This window comes from Hylobates moloch, unplaced genomic scaffold (assembly GCF_009828535.3).
Source record: "Hylobates moloch isolate HMO894 unplaced genomic scaffold, HMol_V3 SCAFFOLD_7, whole genome shotgun sequence".
Taxonomy (NCBI): domain Eukaryota; kingdom Metazoa; phylum Chordata; class Mammalia; order Primates; family Hylobatidae; genus Hylobates; species Hylobates moloch.
Genome location: NW_026652282.1, coordinates 36,665,831 through 36,684,198, shown reverse-complemented (window position 1 = coordinate 36,684,198; position 18,368 = coordinate 36,665,831). Strand labels below are relative to the sequence as shown.

The window sequence follows — 18,368 nt, the reverse complement described above, 5'->3', positions numbered from 1 at the left end:
GAATTATAGTTTACTCATTTGAGAGATCTGAATCAAAGTTAACACTCAGTGGCCATTCCAGCTCTCACATTCATCCCCAATTATATACATGTTACATTTTATAAAAAATGGAAGACAGAAAAATTTAAGCGAGTCATAATCTTGTCATCCAGAGTTTATGACGATTTTGGTTTCTTTCTAGTCTTTTGAAAAGATACCTAAGCTTTGGGAAGCCAAGACGGGAGGATCACTGGAACCCAGGTCAAAACACAGCCTGCGTAACACAGCAAGACCCCCAACACTACAAAAAAATTTTCAAAATAAGCCAGGTGTGGGCCGGGCGCAGTGGCTCATGCCTGTAATCCCAGCACTCGGGGAGGCGGAGGTGGGCGGATCACTTGAGGTCAGGAGTTCAAGACTAGCCTGCCCAACATGGTGAAACCCCCATCTCTACTAAAAATACAAAAATTAGCTGGGCGTGGTGGCGTCCATCTGTAATCCCAGCTACTCGGGAGGCTGAGGCAGGAGAATCACTTGAACCCAGGAGGCAGAGGCTGCAGTAGGCAGAGACTGCGCCACTGCACTGCAGCCTGGGCAATAGTGTGAGACTCTGTATCTCAAAAAAAAAAAAAAAAAAAACAGTCAGGTGTGGTGGTGTGTACCTGTAGTCCTAGCTACTCCTAGGCAGGAGCCTCACTTGAGGCCAGGAGTTTGAGGTTACAGTGAGCTAGGATCATGCCACTGCACTCTAGCCTGGGACACAGAGTAAGGCCCTCTCTCTTTAAAAAAAAAAAAGAGAAATGGCATTTAAGCTATGTGTCCCAGGTGAATTAACAATCTCTCTGTGCTTTAATTTCTCCGTCTTTAAAATACAGATAAAATTAATAATTTCCTTACAGGTATGTTGTGTGGTTTGAGTTTATCAGTGCTAAGAGCTTACAACAGACTTTTACAAAAGATGGTATTACATACAGAGAGGACTGCAGAAGTTTTAAGTTTAACAGCAAATCACAACATGGGCACTTGGCTTCAGGCAAATATTCAGAATGAAGAGAAGTATAACATTTGGGTGATCATTTCGCATTTGTGCACTCTTGGATGTATTTTAAACGGAGGGGAAAGATAGAATCATTAGCTTTTTTCCTAGTCATTAACTATACCTTATACGGATGATGTGTGGTTTGAGTTTATCAGTGCTAAGAGCTTACAACAGACTTTTACAAAAGACTGTTATTACCAAGTTTTAGACACAAACTCTTAAATAAGGAAGCAGGAGCTCTAAGAAAAGGAAGTGACAGAGAGTGGTTTAATGTTACTGAGTGCCAGTCACTAGGCTAGGGGTTTTCCATACATTGCTTCATTTAATCCCTGCAATTACACAAAAAAGTTATCATTATCCCAGTTCTAAGGATAAGGAAGCTCTAATAAACTATGAAACTTATGTTTAACGCCATAGAGTAGCAATTAGAAGCAGGATTGAAACTCAAGTCCATTTGAGTCCAAAGCCTATGATTTTCTGCTGCAATACAACCATTACCAGCTTTTTCAAAAGCTGGCTGTTTCAAATTTAGGTACTCTAGTTTCATTATATAAAATATGAAAAAAGCACCCACTTCAAGTTTCTTGCCTTAACTGTCTGACAAGAGCTCATGCTCGCCATCTGGTGGCATTAAGCACCAATCACAAGATCAAGGATTCAGTGGTGGGTTTGTGTTTTTACAGTATGTTGCGAGGGTTGAATCTGCAGTAAAGCAAGGCAAGGACTATTACTGAAATACTAGCAAATGAAACTATGTAAATTCTAAACGATGTAACAGACAAGAATGAAATATATCTGTTGAGAGAAGCCTTAGCTAAGAATCTAATGTGAAATGCTTCTGTCCCATAATAATTGCAAAGCAAGATGAGAAGCCCAACAAGGTGTTTAATTTAGAAAATGGAGGTAATAAAAGCAGAAGACAGCTTTAAAAATTATGTCTCAACTAAATATGGTGTGCTGAACTATATTTATCAGTACTTCATCCCCAAACCCCACTAAAATGAGAATGAATGAATATAAAAATACATAAACTCAAAAGAACATAAAAACAGAAGAGGAAGCAACACATTAAACCGCTGTCAACAAATTACTGAAGGTGTAGTGAAGATGGGGATAGATAGTTGGTTTAGCTGAACCAAGAAGTGCTTGTTGTGAAGGCAAGAAGAGGGTGTCTATAAATTAGTGCCCCACTAAATCTGAGAAAAGCCAAGGGTATGAAAACAACAAACACTTGGGAAGACAGAGGATTCGAAGGCCTAAAGACAGAGGCTGAAGACTGATTAAGGAGCCTTTCCAGCTCCCTCAGGTTTCAGATTTCTCACTGCTGTAGAGATAACAATACAGAATGGAAGACGACTAGGAAGCTGGACTGGTACAAGCGTGAACCTGTGTTAGTTAACTGCAGGATACAAAAATCAATATACAAAACTCAGTAGTGTTTCCATTTGTCAATAGCAAACTATCTGAAAGAGAAATCAAGAAAGTTATCTCACTTACAATAGCTACAAAAATATAAGATACCTAGGGATAAATTTAAGCAAGGAGGAGAAAGATCACTACAAAAAAAACTGATGAAAGAACACAGGACACAAATAAATGGAAAAATATTCTATGTTCATGGGTTAGAAGAACAAATACTGTTAAAATATCCGTATTACCCAAAGCAATCTACAGATTGAATGCAATCTCTATTAAAATACCAATTATATTCTTCACAGAAATAGAAAAAACATCCTTTGAGCTGAATCTGCAAGGTAAAACAAAAAAATACAAAAAACACTCCTAAAATTCATATGGAACTACAAAAGACTCCAAATAGCCAAAGCAATCTTGAGTAAGAAGAACAAAGCTGAAAGCATCATACTACTTGACTTCAAAATTTACTATAGAGCAACAGTAACCAAAACAGCATGGTACTGACACAAAAATAGACACAGATCAATTCAACAGAATAGAGAACCCAGAAATAAATCCACATAATCAGAAACAACTGATTTTCAACAAAGGTGCCAAGAACACACACTGGGGGAAAAGGCAATCTCTTGAATAAAAATGGTGTTGTGAAAACAGAATATACATATGCAGAAAAATGAAACTAGACCCTTATTATTCATCATATGTAAAAATAAACTCAAGATGGGTTAAAAACTTAAATGTAAGACCGGAAACTATAAACTACTAGAAGAAAACACAAGGGAAATGTTTCATGTCATTAGTGTGGGCAAGGACTTTTTGGCTAAGACTTCAAAAGCACAGGCAACAAACACAAAAACAGACAAACGAAATTACATTAAACTAAAAAGCTTCTACCCAACAAAGGAAACAAGACCACAAAAAGACAAATCTACAGAATTGGAGAAAATATTTGCAAACTATGCATCTGACAAGTGGTTAATATCCAGAATATATAAGGAACTCAACAGCAAAAAATCCAATTTTTAAAATGGGCAAAAGACTTGAATAGATATTTCTCAAAAGAAGACATCCAAATGGCCAACATGTACATGAAAGCACACTCAATATAACTAATCATTAAGGAAATGCAAATCCAAACCACAATGAGGTATCACCTTACCACAATTAGAATGAAATAAGGATGACTTGGCAGGGGCACTGTGGTTCACACCTGTAATCCTAGCACTTTGGTAGGCCGAGGCGGGTGGATCACCTGAGGTCAAGCGTTCGAGACCAGCCTGGCCAACATGGTGAAACCTCATCTGTACTAAAAATATAAAAATTAGCCGGGCATGGTGGCAGGTGCCTGTAATCACAGCTATTCGGGAGGCTGAGGCAGGAGAATCACTTGAACCCAGGAGGAGAGGGTGCAGTGAGCCAAGATCACGCCACTAGACTCCAGCATGGACAACAGAGCAAAATCTCAGCCTCAAAAAAAAAAAAAAAAAAAAGACTTAAACCTCAGATTTTGATTTCTAAATACCCTTCCTTCTAAAAACTCTGGAATGGCAGATTCCAGAGCTGGGGCAGAGGAAATACTATAGAAAAGCTTGAAACATCTTCTCATACCAGAAAGTAAAATAAACTACAATAAAGTACCTTAAAAAAATTGAGGTTGTACGTCTGGATCTAACCTATAGGGGCTTCCACTGACCATATCTAGGACAATTGAGCATCAAAATAACCATTATAATGGTTATAACCCAATGAATAAAATAAATCTGTAAGAATGATCATATATGACAAATATAAAGGGGAGAAAACAAAGCACTACCTTATAGAATGTCAACTAATAAATGTAGAAAGGATGACAAAGTTAAAACAAAATTACCATTTTGCAACCATCATAGTAAAAACATTTAGGCAACAATCACAATAGATGATAAAACAAATGTTTGATGAGGAAAAAGTTAGTTACAAAGTCTCAAAGCATCTCCCTACACAAGAAAAAATATTAACTTTAGAGGAGAAACCTGGCAGCTATCAACTAAGTGATCTGGGTTAATGTCACCAAGGACACAGTGACATGTGTCTCTCAATGTGATGCTCTTAGACACATCAACATACAAGTAGTATTCTGTCAAATGTACAACCTCCATATAATCATCAGAACAGATAAGACCCAATGAGAGACATTCAGCGCAACTGACATGTGCTATTCAAAAACAAAGTCACAAAAGACAAAGACTGAGGAACTATTCCAGATTAAAGACAACTAAAAGAGATACCGAATAATTATGCAATGTATGAACCTGGATTAGATCCTCAACCAGAAAACATTGTTATAAAGTCCAATACTGGGGAAAGTGTCAAAATATGAAAATGGTCTGTAGGTTAGATGATATTACTGTATATGCTAAATTTTTCTATTTTGAATAATACTATGTTAACGTAAGTGAGAACATCCTTGTTTTTAGAAGACATATACTAAGCTATTTAAGGACAAAAAGATATTGTCTACAACTTGCTCTCCAAATGTTAGGAAAAAAAAAATCACAGAATGCCATCACTATGGCAAACTGTTAATTACTGAATTTGGGAGCTACCTGTATTCTTTGTGAACAGTTTGAAATTATTTTAATATAAAAAGCTAGTTAAAAAAAACCTCAAGGACAGTAAAAGATGATGCTGGAAAAAGAAGAAAACATAGTATCCATCAGTAATAGCCTAGAGAGAAATAATTACAGTCTGTTATGCTATAGCATGTTTCTATAACCCCAATTAGCTCACAATCAATTGGCAAATATAATGATGTCAGTATAATGCATAAGGTGAGTTTGTTCATGTGTGATTTCTTCCAGGCAACAGTAGCCAGAACAGCAGAACTGTTAATCTTCAACAAAAAAATAAAAATGAGCAAAGCAAAAAGCCCCCTCAGCTTGGTAGATGTGTAAGCAGAAGCCTGTTTCTTTTTAAAGGAAAATTTAAAGTGAATACTTGCATCAAGGGCTCATCTTGTGAGATACAATCCTATACTAGACTTTCATGGACCTTGGCAGGTTCTACTTCCCCGTGTGCCTATCTTAATGGTAGCCTATCCATCTCAAAGCTCCACTCTTTTGCACTGTATCTCAGCAATGTCAAGTCAGCATTTCCTCTGTATTGGTTTTGTGTCTTTTTACTATCTCCTGAGGAAGCCTTCAGCCACACTGAAGTACCTGCCTGGACTGTCCAAATTATCTCTGAGGATACTAATTATCATTTTGTGAGTGCTCTAATTAAACCATGTGCAAGTTTTAAAGGTAGTCCTATGTTGGGAATTACAGACCATGAAGGAGGAGGAGGGAGCCCAACAAGTGGGTGGAGCTCAGCATAAAGATTCAACTCAAGCAGAGCGAGGAGTGTCCCTGGGGTGGACACTCCTTCTGCATTCAAAGAAAGGGTGGGGGGTGCTGGAGATAACTGATTAAATAGGAAAATAAGTGAGAGGTAACAGAAGCCAGGTTTTTCACCATCAGAAAAGAGTGTTTGGCCAGGCGTGGTGGCTCACGCCTGTAATCCCAGCTACTGGGAGGCTGAGGCAGGAGAATCCCTTAAACCAGGGAGGCGGAGGTTGCAGTAAGCCGAGATCGCACCACTGCACTCCAGCCTGGATGACAGGGTGAGACTCTGCCTCAAAAAAAAAAAAAAATTACAAATATGGAAAGGGAGAAAACTAGAATGAAATTGTGATAGGCTGGAATGGGAGGAAGTCGTGTGATCCCATGGTTTTGTAAAAACACACACACATATATATATATATATTCATGTGTGTGTGTATATATAGTAATAGACTTAAATGTGGATGCACATACACACATTCCTTAGTTCTAACTGCTTAGAGAGCCAGGGAGCAACAATACATCAATAGCAATGAGTGCAATAAACGTCCAGATCTTGGTTTCTAAATACCATTCTCCAGGAAAATAAATCAAGCAGGCCTCCTTGGAGAAACAGCCAATTCCAGGACTGGGGCAGAGAGGGTACAGGATGTTAACCTGGAACTTTTTTTTTTTTTTGAGACAGGGTCTTGTTCTGTTGCCCAGGCTGGAGTACACTGGCATGATCATATAGCTCAATGCAGTCTCCATCTCCCAGGCTCAAGTGATCCTCCCACCTCAGCCTCCCAAGTAGCTGGGACTACAGGTGGGCATCACCACACCTGGCTAATTTTTGAAATTTTTAATAGAAATGAGGTCTGGCTATGTTGCCCAGGCTGGTCATGAATCCTGAGCTCCAGTGATCCTCCTGCCTCACCCTCCCAAAGTGTTAGGATTATAGGCGTGAGCCACTGCACCTGACCTAATCTGAAACATCTTGAGCCAAAGAGCATACAAGTGCTGAAAGAATAATGGGAACATATTAAAGTAACACAGAACAGCCAGAAAGGACTCCCACTGGCCAAACTAGAGATCATTTCAGCATCAAGATAAATCATAGTAACAGATTATAACTCCTTGACCATGATTTCATACAGATATAAATGAATGAAAAGCCTGATGAGGAACAGTATAAATATTTTCAAAGTACCTCTGCACAAAATACGTTTTTTTTTTTTTTAGACGGAATCTTGCTGTCGCCCAGGCTGGAGTGCAGTGGCATGATCTCCGCTCAATGCAACCTCTGCCTCCCAGGTCCAAGCGATTCTCCAGCCTCAGCCTCCCGAGTAGCTGGGATTACAGGTGCACACTAACATGCCCGGCTAATTTTTGTATTTTCAGTAGAGACAGGGTTATGCCATGTTGGCCAGGCTGGTCTCGAACTCCTGGCCTCAAGCGATCTGCCCACCTCGGCCTCCCAAGGTGATGGGATAATAGGCATGAGTCACTGTGCCTGGCCCAAAATACTTTCAAAGGGAAGGGTAATTTTACAGTGGTGAAGCAAGGAAAAAACTCAAGTGATCACAGTGATCATCGTCAGTAATGGGAAAAACTGAAATTACATACTATCTGACCAGATGCATTGAGAAGAACAGAACAGCGCTTCTGTGGTATTTCTGCCAAAGATGCATAACCTGAATATAATCATGATAAAACAAATCTAAACTGAAGGATATTCTATAATTAACTGGCCTGTAATCTTTTTTTTTTTTTTTTTGAGACAGAGTCTTGCTCTGTCGCCCAGGCTGGAGTGCAGTGGCACAATCTCGGCTCACTGCAAGCTCCGCCTCCCGGGTTCACGCCATTCTCCTGCCTCAGCCTCCCGAGTAGCTGGGACTACAGGCGCCCACCACCACGCCCGGCTAATTTTTTGTATTTTTAGTAGAGACGGGGTTTCACCGTGGTCTCGATCTCCTGACCTCGTGATCCACCCGCCTCCGCCTCCCAAAGTGCTGGGATTACAAGCGTGAGCCACCACGCCCGGCCGGCCTGTAATCTTTTAAGAGTCAAGGTCATGAAGGTCAAAGACAGTATGAGGAACTTTTCAGAAGGAAACTAAAGAGATACATTAACTAAATGCAATACAGTTATTCCCTGGTATCCATGGGGGGTGGGGGTGCAGGGATGGTTTCAGGATCCACCCTCCCAATACCAAAATCCAGGGATGCTCAAATACCTTATATAAAATTATGTGGAATTTGCACACAACCTATGCACATCTTCCTGTATAAATTATCTCCAGATTACAGTCACGTGTTGCATATGTTCTGAGAAATGCATCATTAAGCGATTTCATCATTGTGTGAACATCATACAGTGTGTTTACAACAAATCTGGATGATACAGCCTACAACACATCTAGGTTATATATGGTATAGCCTATTGCTCCTAGGCTATAAACCCATACAAGCATGTTATTGTACTGAATACTGTAGGCAATTACAACACAATGGTAAGTATTTGTGTATTTAAACATAGAAAGGGTACAGTAAAAATATGGTATTATAATTTTATAGAACTACCATTGCATATGTGGTCTATCACTGACTGAAACGTCATTATCCGGTGCCTAACTGTACTTGTAACACCTAATACAATGCTTACCCATAGCTTCATTCGTGCGGATTCAACACAGTACTCAGCATGTGGCAAATTCAAGTTTTGCTTTTTGGAACTTTGAACAATGTTTTTTTCCCCCAAACATTTTTGATCCACAGCTGGTTGAATCCATAGATCCAGAACCCATGTATATGGAGGGCTGACTATATCTGAGTTTGAACTATATCTTTTTGTTGTGAAGGAGATGACTGAAAACACTCAATAGGGTCTGCTAAGTAGATGGCAGTAATGAATCGACATTAACTTCCTGGTATAGATGGCTTAATTTTGCTTATACAGACAAATATCCTTGTTTGTAGGGAAAGTATTTGGTGGGCGATGGGACTACAAAAACCAGTAAATTACTCTCAAGTGTTCTTGAATTAGACTAATTTCTCTGTAAGATTGTGAATATTTCCAAAAAATACATTTAAAAAATTTTTACGTTGTATAGGCTTGAATGATCTGCCCAAACTCTACTTTTTCCCCAAAAGCCCTACTATTTTTAGTGCATAATTTGGCCGAACATTAGGTTTTAAAGGAACACATATATTAGAACAGAAACACAAGAATGTGTTAGTGAAAAATAAAATCCTGTGTATGGAAAAGGATCACTAAGGAGAGAAAGGTCTTGAAATTTTAACACTAGAGTATTTGGAGGGGAAAAGCCAACAAAAGAGCTGGAAAAGGTTAAAGAAGCCACCCCAAAGGTGGAATAAGATTAAAGAGAGAAGGGAAGAGAGAAAAGGTAAAATCAGATCTAGTAGATTCACCACCACACTTAGACATTTCAAAGACACACAAGATGCAAAATGCTGGTGAGAAAACTATCAAAGAATACAAATCTCTCTCAACTGAGCAAATCTCCAGGCCCACAGGTGACGTACCACAAAACAGACCTAATGCTAAGGCACATCATAATATTTCAAAATGTAAGGATAAAACCAAAACTTCCAGAAACGAAGGTCACATGCAAAGGAATAGAAACCAAGAGGACTGTGGTCTTCTCATCAGCAATGCCACCAGCTAGAAGGAATGTATTTTCAAACCTAGGATTCTATACACAAACCATTAATCAAATGTGATAGTTTGCCTACATTCAGATAAAAAATATCTCAAAAAAAAGTATGTGGGAAGAATAAGTGATAGGTGTACAATCAGGAAAATAAAAGGGAAATTATTAAATCCAGGATAAAAGTTGTCAGTAATCTAGAGAACTACATTTCACACAATCTTGGAAACGTAAATGTTGAATCTGGATTTAAGCAAATACTGGGAGGATGTGGGGGTATGTAACAGTTAAGTTTTCATCTACACAGCAGAAAATCAGTATATATCTGTAAGTAACAAAGAAATAGCCGTATGAGGACACTCCAGACATAATGGTACATATATATACTAAAGTGAGAAGTTGAAAGTGGTTGTTTCTAAGGATAAAAAAGGAACAATACCGCAGATGACACATGACCCATATTATAGTCCAGGTATAGGCAAACATTTTCTGTAAAGGGCCAGGAAAGTTAAGTAGTTTAGGCTTGTGAACCATACGGCCTCCGCCACAACTCCTGAGCTGTGCTGTTTTAAGACAAAAGCAGTCATGTAGACAGAATGTAAACAAATGAGCCTGGTTTTGATCATGGACACTAAAATTTAAACTTCATATAATTTCCATGTATCACAAAATATTATTATTCTAGATTTTTTTTGTAGCCACTTAAAAATATAGATCTTGGGATGCACAAAAACAAGCAGGGGGCTTGATGTGGCTTGTGGGCTGTCATCTGTCAACTCTTGTTGTAGTCTATACCAAAAAGCATGGACCATTTAGAAATAGAATTTGCTAATATACTCCTTTATTGTCCAGCAAATACTTGATCACCATTTAAAAATTCTTACCTGGAGGCATAAGTTTCATAAGTACTCTTGCTCCATCTCTAAGGGGTGGCATATTTAGGCTGCTACCTAAGTCTGCAACTTGCCAAAGAAAAGAGATGTATCTGGGATGCAGTGACATTATCTAGAATATAAAATACACAAAATAATTACCTCTGAATTATTTATTCCCGTTTTATAAAAGCCCCCCTAAGTTTCTCTGTGCTAATCCCTATACTTTTACTTATGAAATTTCTACTCTTTGAAATAGTCTGACTTTCCCATCTTTTAATCCCTACAAATCCTTAATAGTGCAGATCAAATACATCATCAAGTCACTTCTAGTCATTTTTTTGTGATAGCTCCTCTCCTGTTCTATTAAACCATTTCTCTCATATATACAATTTAGACTCTGGACATAACAAAAGGCTGCCATGCCCACTACGAAATTCTTAATCTAGTTGTTATAGAGAGCCAAATCCTCCTGACACTGGAGTGGCTGCTATTATTGTAACCATTAAAATTTCTGTGGGGAGGGGCGAAAGGAGAGCTTAAAAAAGGTTTCTTTGGCTATATGTTACTGACAATCTGATAAAGATTACAGGCATTTTCCTACATAGTTCTTGTTTTCATTTATTTATATTTTTAGAGATGGGGTCTCACTCTTGACCAGGCTAGAGCATAATGGCACAATCACAGCTCAATGCAGCCTAGAACTCCTGGGCTCAAGCAATCCTCCTGCCTCATAGCCTCCCAAGTAGCTGGAATTACAGGTGTGAGCCACCATGCCCAGTTCATATATAGTTCTAAAAGAACTATCCGTTTTGTGGTATACATTTTAGAAAGTGATACAGCTGACTCTTGAACAACACAAGTTTGAAGTGCACAGGTCCACTTACATGCAAGACTTTTTTCCCAATCAAATGTGGACAAAAAATTCAGTATTTCCAGGAAGCAAAACCCAAGTATATGGAAGGCTAATTTTTTGTATATCTGGATGCACAGGGTCATCTGCAGCATTTTGGGTATATGCAGAGGTCCTGGAACCAATTCTCCACGTATACGAGGGATGACTGTTTTCCTCTAAATTTATACATCCAATAGTGTTATAATTAAGCTCTAATTGGTTAATTTTATATAAAAGTAACAATACTATACCTATGGGGAAATTATGTTTTAAATTCCAACTGTGTTAAAATTACCTTTTAGAGGGATCCATTCTGAAGCTGGTGGTTAACTGCATAGTTTTTAATGCCTTACATACAGTAGTTCAAAACTGTATCTACTCACCACTCCAGGCAAACAGCTTTCCACTTCTGGATTGGGACCATCACTGTAATGATTACCATGGTTTCCAGGAGATCCAGTGGAGGAATCAGAAGAGCTATCAGGGCTTGAAGGCATATTGGAACTTATCTGTGTAAGTTTGGCTGTAATAAGCTGAAAATGATATACTATGTTAACATCAAAAACAAGGAAAAATACTTACACAAAACACAAAACTTAGTGATATACCAACCAAAAAATCCGAAAGACTATATGCTATACTTTAATGCTATAACTCTAACACCTAACACAGAGTCCCAAACATAACAAATGCTCAATTAGTATTTACTGATTAAACCATAGTCTCTGGTTTGATTTTATTAAAAAATCTGTTAACTATACATACATACCGATTTATCTTTTAAGTTTAATTGTCCAATCAACTTTCTATCATCTGCAGGATCTATCAGCTCACCGCCCACAAAGAGCTCAATTTTTGTATGGGCTACGTTGGCTTTAATACGATTGAGAATACATCGTCGTACTGAACCAATTGTATCATTTGTATGAGACCATACCTCCAAGTCATCAACCTGTCTGCCCTGGTTTGGAAATCGAACTACAAAAGAGAGGTGTTTACCGCGGAATGCTCTGGGGGGAAAAAGAAAGACAGACATCATCATATTCAGCAGACTCTGAAATTCTGTTGCCAAGAAAATAATGCTGGCGATTTAACACTGAGTATTTTCTTATTAAACAAGAGGATGTGAATTAAAGATGCTTAATACAGCCTGAGAATCCCTTATATGAATGTCTGGGACCAGACAAATTTTGGATTTCTTGGATTAGGGATACTCAACCTGTATTATTTTCAGTATCTTGAAAATAAGGCCGGGCATGGTGCCTCATGCCTGTAATCCCAGCCCTTTGGGAGGCCGAGGCGGGTGGATCACTTGAGGTCAGTAGTTCGAGATCAGCCTGGCCAACATGGTGAAACTCCATCTCTACTAAAAATACAGAAAATAAGCCAGGCTTGGTGGTGGGCACCTGTAATCCCAGCTACTTGGGAGGCTGAGGCTGGAGAATCGCTTGAACCTGGGAGGCAGAGGTTGCAGTGATCCGAGACTGCACCACTGCACTCCAGCCTGGGCAACAAGAGTGAAATGCAAAAGAAAAAAAAACATTGCTCCTTTTAACTACAAATATAAATAATATTTAAAAACATAATCATATTCTATTGTTGTTAGTCTTGTATCTATGGCTGCAGAAAATGAGGTGTCTACTGAAAAGAAATTAAAACCAAGATCACTAAGACTATTTTTAAATGTAAAAGGTTGGCTGGATGCAGTGGCTCATGCCTGTAATCCTACTACTTTGGGAGGCCAAGCAAAGAAGATCCCTTGAGCCCAGGAGTTCAAGACCAGCCTGGACAACATAGGTAGACCTTGTATTAATAAAAAAAAAATTCCAAAAAAGAAGGTAGAGTTTACCTTTTACATTTAAAAGGTCGTTTTACATTTTGTTAAAAGAATCAACAAAAATGCCACAATGCACTTTATTTTTTTTCTGGAAAAAAGCCTTCGTATCAAAATTCACTCCAAAATGCTATTTATATTGGTATAGTACCTTTTTTTAAAGTAAAATACAAAATAAAAATCATCTTCAAGAAGCAACTGTATATAATTTCATGGTTAATAAACAAAACTCTTTAAAAAAAAAATGATGGCACTGACTATACAAAACATCCCAAAACTATAAACACCACTTGAAAATATTTGTTATATGCCATGCAAGGCAGCTTTTAAGAGCTCTTTACAGGCCAGGCACTGTAGCTCACGCCTATAATCCCAGCACTTTGGGAGGCCAAAGCAGGAGGATTTGCTTGAGTGTAGGAGTTTGAAACCAGCCTGGGCAATGTAGTGAAACCCCACCTCCACAAAAAGTCAAAAAAAATTAGCCAGGTGTGGTAGCCTGTGCCTGTAGCCCCAGCTACCTGGGAGGCTGAGGTGGGAAGGTCACTTGAGCCCACAGTGAGCCATGATCACACCCCGGCATTCCAGCCGGGGTGACAGAGTAAGACCTTGTCTCAAAATAAACAAACAAAAACACTTCAACTGCAAAATATCACTGCAACACTTAATGAGTAATAATGTCAAAGACAAAAAGAAAACTAGAAAACAACTTAAGAATGCCTCACCCAAAAAACCAAAACAAAACCAGATGGGAGAGTGGGGGAGGTTATTAAAAAAAATTATATGAAATGAAAATGTTTTTAATGGGCAAAGACAACAATTTTCAAACAAGAAAAATTTCTGGTCTCCTTTTACCAAATGGCTAGGAAAATATCAATTAAGAATTAACACCAATAGATCAGTTATTCACAAACCTCGACATAGGGAGAATTGTTCTTTCCTCATGATAATCACTGTCACATTCATTTATATATTCCCTTAAAACAGTTAATACTCGAACCATTCGAACAGCTTCCTGTCTTGCACAATTAACACTGTCTTTGTCACCATCCAAAACACACAATGTGTCATAGGAAGCCTTCAGACGATCAAAACAAGACTGAATGAAGTCTTCATGGATCACCACCTACAAATATCAGGCCAAATAAACACAGTTAAAATTGCTTTAAAATGTAAAAACCAAATATTAATCCAATTAAAGATGGCAATGGCTAATTTAATTGTAGCACTCAATTAACAAGTCATATTTAAGTAGAGAATCCATATAATACTAAAATGTATGTTTATTAAAAGGAAGCTAGCATTACGTAAGTTAACAAATATAAATTAGTCAAAAGTGAACTTCAGGATTAGGTGTTAGCATCAAAATGAATTCACATAGACTTTCTTTGCCATTTCAACATATAATAAATAGTTATATTAAAAATAACCCAATCACTTCAAGACAACTATCAAGGCAAGATTCATTTAGATAATATTTTTTCTCTTTTGTGTAAGAGAAATGTGGGCTGAAAGAATTATATATGGAAGTTTTAATGCACATCAATCCTCACCTGATTGACTTGTAGTCTTGGACCAAGGTTTGTGTATATCTCTTTGAGGAGATCTATAGCTCTGCTGGCAATATCATCATTACTCTGAATCACGACCTGGTTTCAAAATAATAAAAGTATTCATCCCTTTCAACATATATTTTTGTTGGGTATTTAAATTCAAACCATATTCTCAGTTATCTTAAACACACTATTCAATGATTTAATGGTAAGCTGACTTTGATAATCAAGTAAAATTAAGTGAGAAGCACAGACCAAAAGAAAGGGTAATAAATGCAAAATGAAAGTCTCTGAATAATTTAAGAATGAAAGGTACATTTTTGTAATAATAAAATATGCTTTGACCACTATTATTTAATCCTATAATTTAATATCTTGATAACCAAGTCAGACACTCAAGAAGAAATTCAAATCAGTTGACAGGAAATAAGAGATTACATGAAACACAGTTTAGCATAAAGGACTACTCTACCCCCAGTTTCTATAAATCTTTATCACTCATCTAATTACATTAGTGGTTTCCAAACTATGTTCAGAACCTTAGGGGACTTTGAGGAAGTGTTTCAGTGTTGGCCCCTATAAAAGGGTTGGGGAGGGGAAAGGGGGTAAACATGGGGAGATCAAGTAAGAAAACATATTTTCCTTGTTCAATTCAGTTTACATTTTGTAGTGTGGTGCAAATTCTGATTTTTAAGATGTGTTTCTGCTGTTAAAACAACGTTGAAAACCACATACTTAATTAAAAGCTTTTAAATACTCAAATGCCTCAGTAAACATCTTTATCTATGGTTTGCAGGAAAATATTTGAGACATCCAAACAATATAAACTGCTGTGGAACAGGTCAGATTAAAGATAGGAATAATATACTAGTACTATAAAGACAGAAAGATTAGCCTTAAAAAGATAGTATTTTATTCCCCCAGGTATTTAAAAATATCACAAGGTGAACAGTGCCAAGAAAGCATACACTCATAATCTATACTAAAGACAAGTCCTCTCTTCTGTCCTCTATTTTAGTGTTAAACATTGAAGAGGAGGAAACAGATCGACACTGAATGAAAAATCGGGAAGGAACATTAATATCCACGGGGGAGGAATGAAAGATTTGTATGTTTAGTGCACAACTATGGAATAACACAGATATTAAGCTAAGACAAAAGGAACATCAGTGGCAGGAGGAGGGAGAGGAAGAGAGAAGAAAAAGCCCACTGACAAGTGATATCATAAAAATGAACAATTACTAACTACACCAAATTCCTGAGACAAACATCAGAGTAAAATACACAATTTATATGCAAAATTACAATTCCTTACGTATATGAAAAAGTACATCAGACACCATTTACAGAGTTCCTACTTTTGACTTACCCTCCAAAGGTAATCTAATCCTATTAACTCCAAGTCATCCATCATATAGGCTCTCCTTTTTGCTACTAGTTTTCCTTCTCGACAATTCACAGCTTTGAAGAATCGCTCAAAACACTTCATTCCATTTTCAGTTAACAGAGAAGGATCAAGCTGAAGCACATTACTTTCAAAGAAGTCCTTATTAATATCAGGATCTAAGTCTGGTTCATCCCCCATCAATTTGGAATACCACTTAAAACAGGCTTCACGATCACAAAGGTAAACTGCATTCTCAGCTAAGCATTTCCATATTTGTTTTGCCTGAGGAGCACATAGCCACAGCTGGCCATCCTTCAATAAAAATCTTGAAAAAACATAAAAAATTGGCAATTAGATTTATGTAATTTTTATCCTGAAAGGCAATCTGTATTACCTATAAAATACATTTATCACCATTATATTTTAACTATAGATAAAAAGATATTCATTCTTTCAAAATAACCTATTTCTCTACTTTTATCTGGTACTGAAAAAAAAATTCCCACTAGATATTAATTCAACAAGCACACACTGAACCCCCACTTTGTGCCTGAAATGCAGCTAGCTGAATTATGAATAAAGGATTCATTCCCTGAACTTTTAACCATTTAGTCTTTGAAACCAGACTTTTGGAAAGAAGCATGTTTAGTAGCTTGAGTTAAAAATAAAAGACTTAAGCTGGGTACAGTAACTCATGCCTGTAATGCCAGCACTTTGGGAGGCTGAGGTAGGCGGAATCACCTGAGGTCAGGAGTTTGTGACCAGCCTGGCCAACATGGCGAAACCCCAACTTGACTAAAAATATAAAAATTAGCCGGGTGTAGTGGCTCGTGTCTGTAGTCCCAGCTACCGGGGAAACTAAGGCATGAGAATCAATTGAACCTGGGAGGCGGAGGTTGCAGTGAGCCAAGACTGTGCCACTGCACTACAGCCTGGGTGAGACCCTGTCTCCAACAACAACAAAAAAGACTTAGCACCCTGCTTATATGGCATCATTGAAAAATGAGGTATTCAATCAAGTGACTTTCACAAATAACTAATCCATCAATATTTATGAGTTAAAACTGCTTAAATTTTCAAAGGTTTTCCATTTTTTTGTTTTTTTCTAAAGATGGCATAAACCCTTCTTCAAATGAAAATCCCATCTGGAATCTGAAAAATATTTTAAAAAGTAGAGCTGCTCCAGTTGTTGGGAGAGGAAAAAGAAAGGAAAAATCAGGAAACTTCCTACTGCTTGTTCAGAAATCTTCAGGGAACTTAACTCAGAAGCCCTAAAGCTCCTATGTAAGTCTGAAAAACTACTGGTCTAATAGGAAGAGCACAGACTTAAGTAAAAGAGACCTAGTTGAGTAATGCAATTCCATCATATACCGACTGTGAGATTTCAAACTACCTTAAGCCACTGGAATCTTGGGTTTCTTATTGATCAAATGGGAGTAACACCTGCTGCACTTGTTGCTTTGGAGTAAATATGAAGTGTCTGGCACAGGCCCAACACACAGCAGGCATTAAAGTCAGGTTCCTCTTCCTTGAGTTAGTTGCTAAAGCTCACATACAGAGGTACTAACAGAGTAGAAACTACAATAGTTCCTCTGATTCCAAACTTTAAAATGGCAAAAGGGCTTGAAACCACTTTTCTGTTCTAGTAAACCTAAGAGACATATAACACATGCCAATCAGTAATGACTGCTTACTATGGCAGTAACTCTCAATGTGGGGAGGCAAGTCCTTCTATCCAAGCAGTTAAAAACAAAACACACAGAAAAAAAAAATGCACTTTAAACAAATGCTAAATTTCTTAAAATCTGGTAGAGGTTTTTCCTCAAAATCATTATATAGCTACTTAAAATTTTCTCCGTAAATAAGCACAGAGTTCAATAAATAGAAATCCATAATTAACACAGCCCAGGACAAAACTCCCCAGAATATGTTATTAAAATAAATGGGGCCGGGTGCGGTGGCTCACACCTTAATACCAGCACTTTCGGGGACCGAGGTGGGCGGATCACGAGGTCAAGAGATAGAGACCATCCTGGCCAACATGGTGAAACCCCGTCTCTACTAAAAATACAAAAATTAGCCGGGCATGGTGGCGCATGCCTGTAGTCCCAGTTACTCGGGAGGCTGAAGCAGGAGAATTGTACCTGGGAGGTGGAGGTTGCAGTGAACTGAGATCTCACCACTGCACTCCAGCCTGCTGACAGAGCGAGACTCCATCTCAAAAAAATAAAATAAATAAAATAGACTTCATGAAGCAGTGATAATCTGGGCATTTCTGTTAGCACACCTGTAATCTAAAGAAGCTCTTTTGCTACATGTGGTTTTTTGAATTCAAAAGGAACCTCTCATTTAAAAAAAAAAAAAAGTTTTTTTTTTTTTTTTTTTTTG

At 37.8% G+C, this 18,368-nt stretch overlaps 1 protein-coding gene across 1 annotated transcript in view; it reads right to left on the bottom strand.

Annotated features, from left to right (window-relative positions):
• The window catches only part of USP9X (ubiquitin specific peptidase 9 X-linked), a 142,151-nt gene that overhangs the window by 47,901 nt on the left and 75,882 nt on the right, over positions 1 to 18,368 (bottom strand). The window contains exons 16-21 of the mRNA XM_058441305.1: positions 15,963 to 16,305; positions 14,594 to 14,689; positions 13,955 to 14,166; positions 11,979 to 12,219; positions 11,593 to 11,742; positions 10,327 to 10,447 (exon numbers count right to left, since the gene is read on the bottom strand). Of these exons, the coding sequence (XP_058297288.1) occupies positions 10,327 to 10,447; positions 11,593 to 11,742; positions 11,979 to 12,219; positions 13,955 to 14,166; positions 14,594 to 14,689; positions 15,963 to 16,305 (1,163 nt within the window). The remainder of the gene's footprint in view (positions 1 to 10,326; positions 10,448 to 11,592; positions 11,743 to 11,978; positions 12,220 to 13,954; positions 14,167 to 14,593; positions 14,690 to 15,962; positions 16,306 to 18,368) is intronic.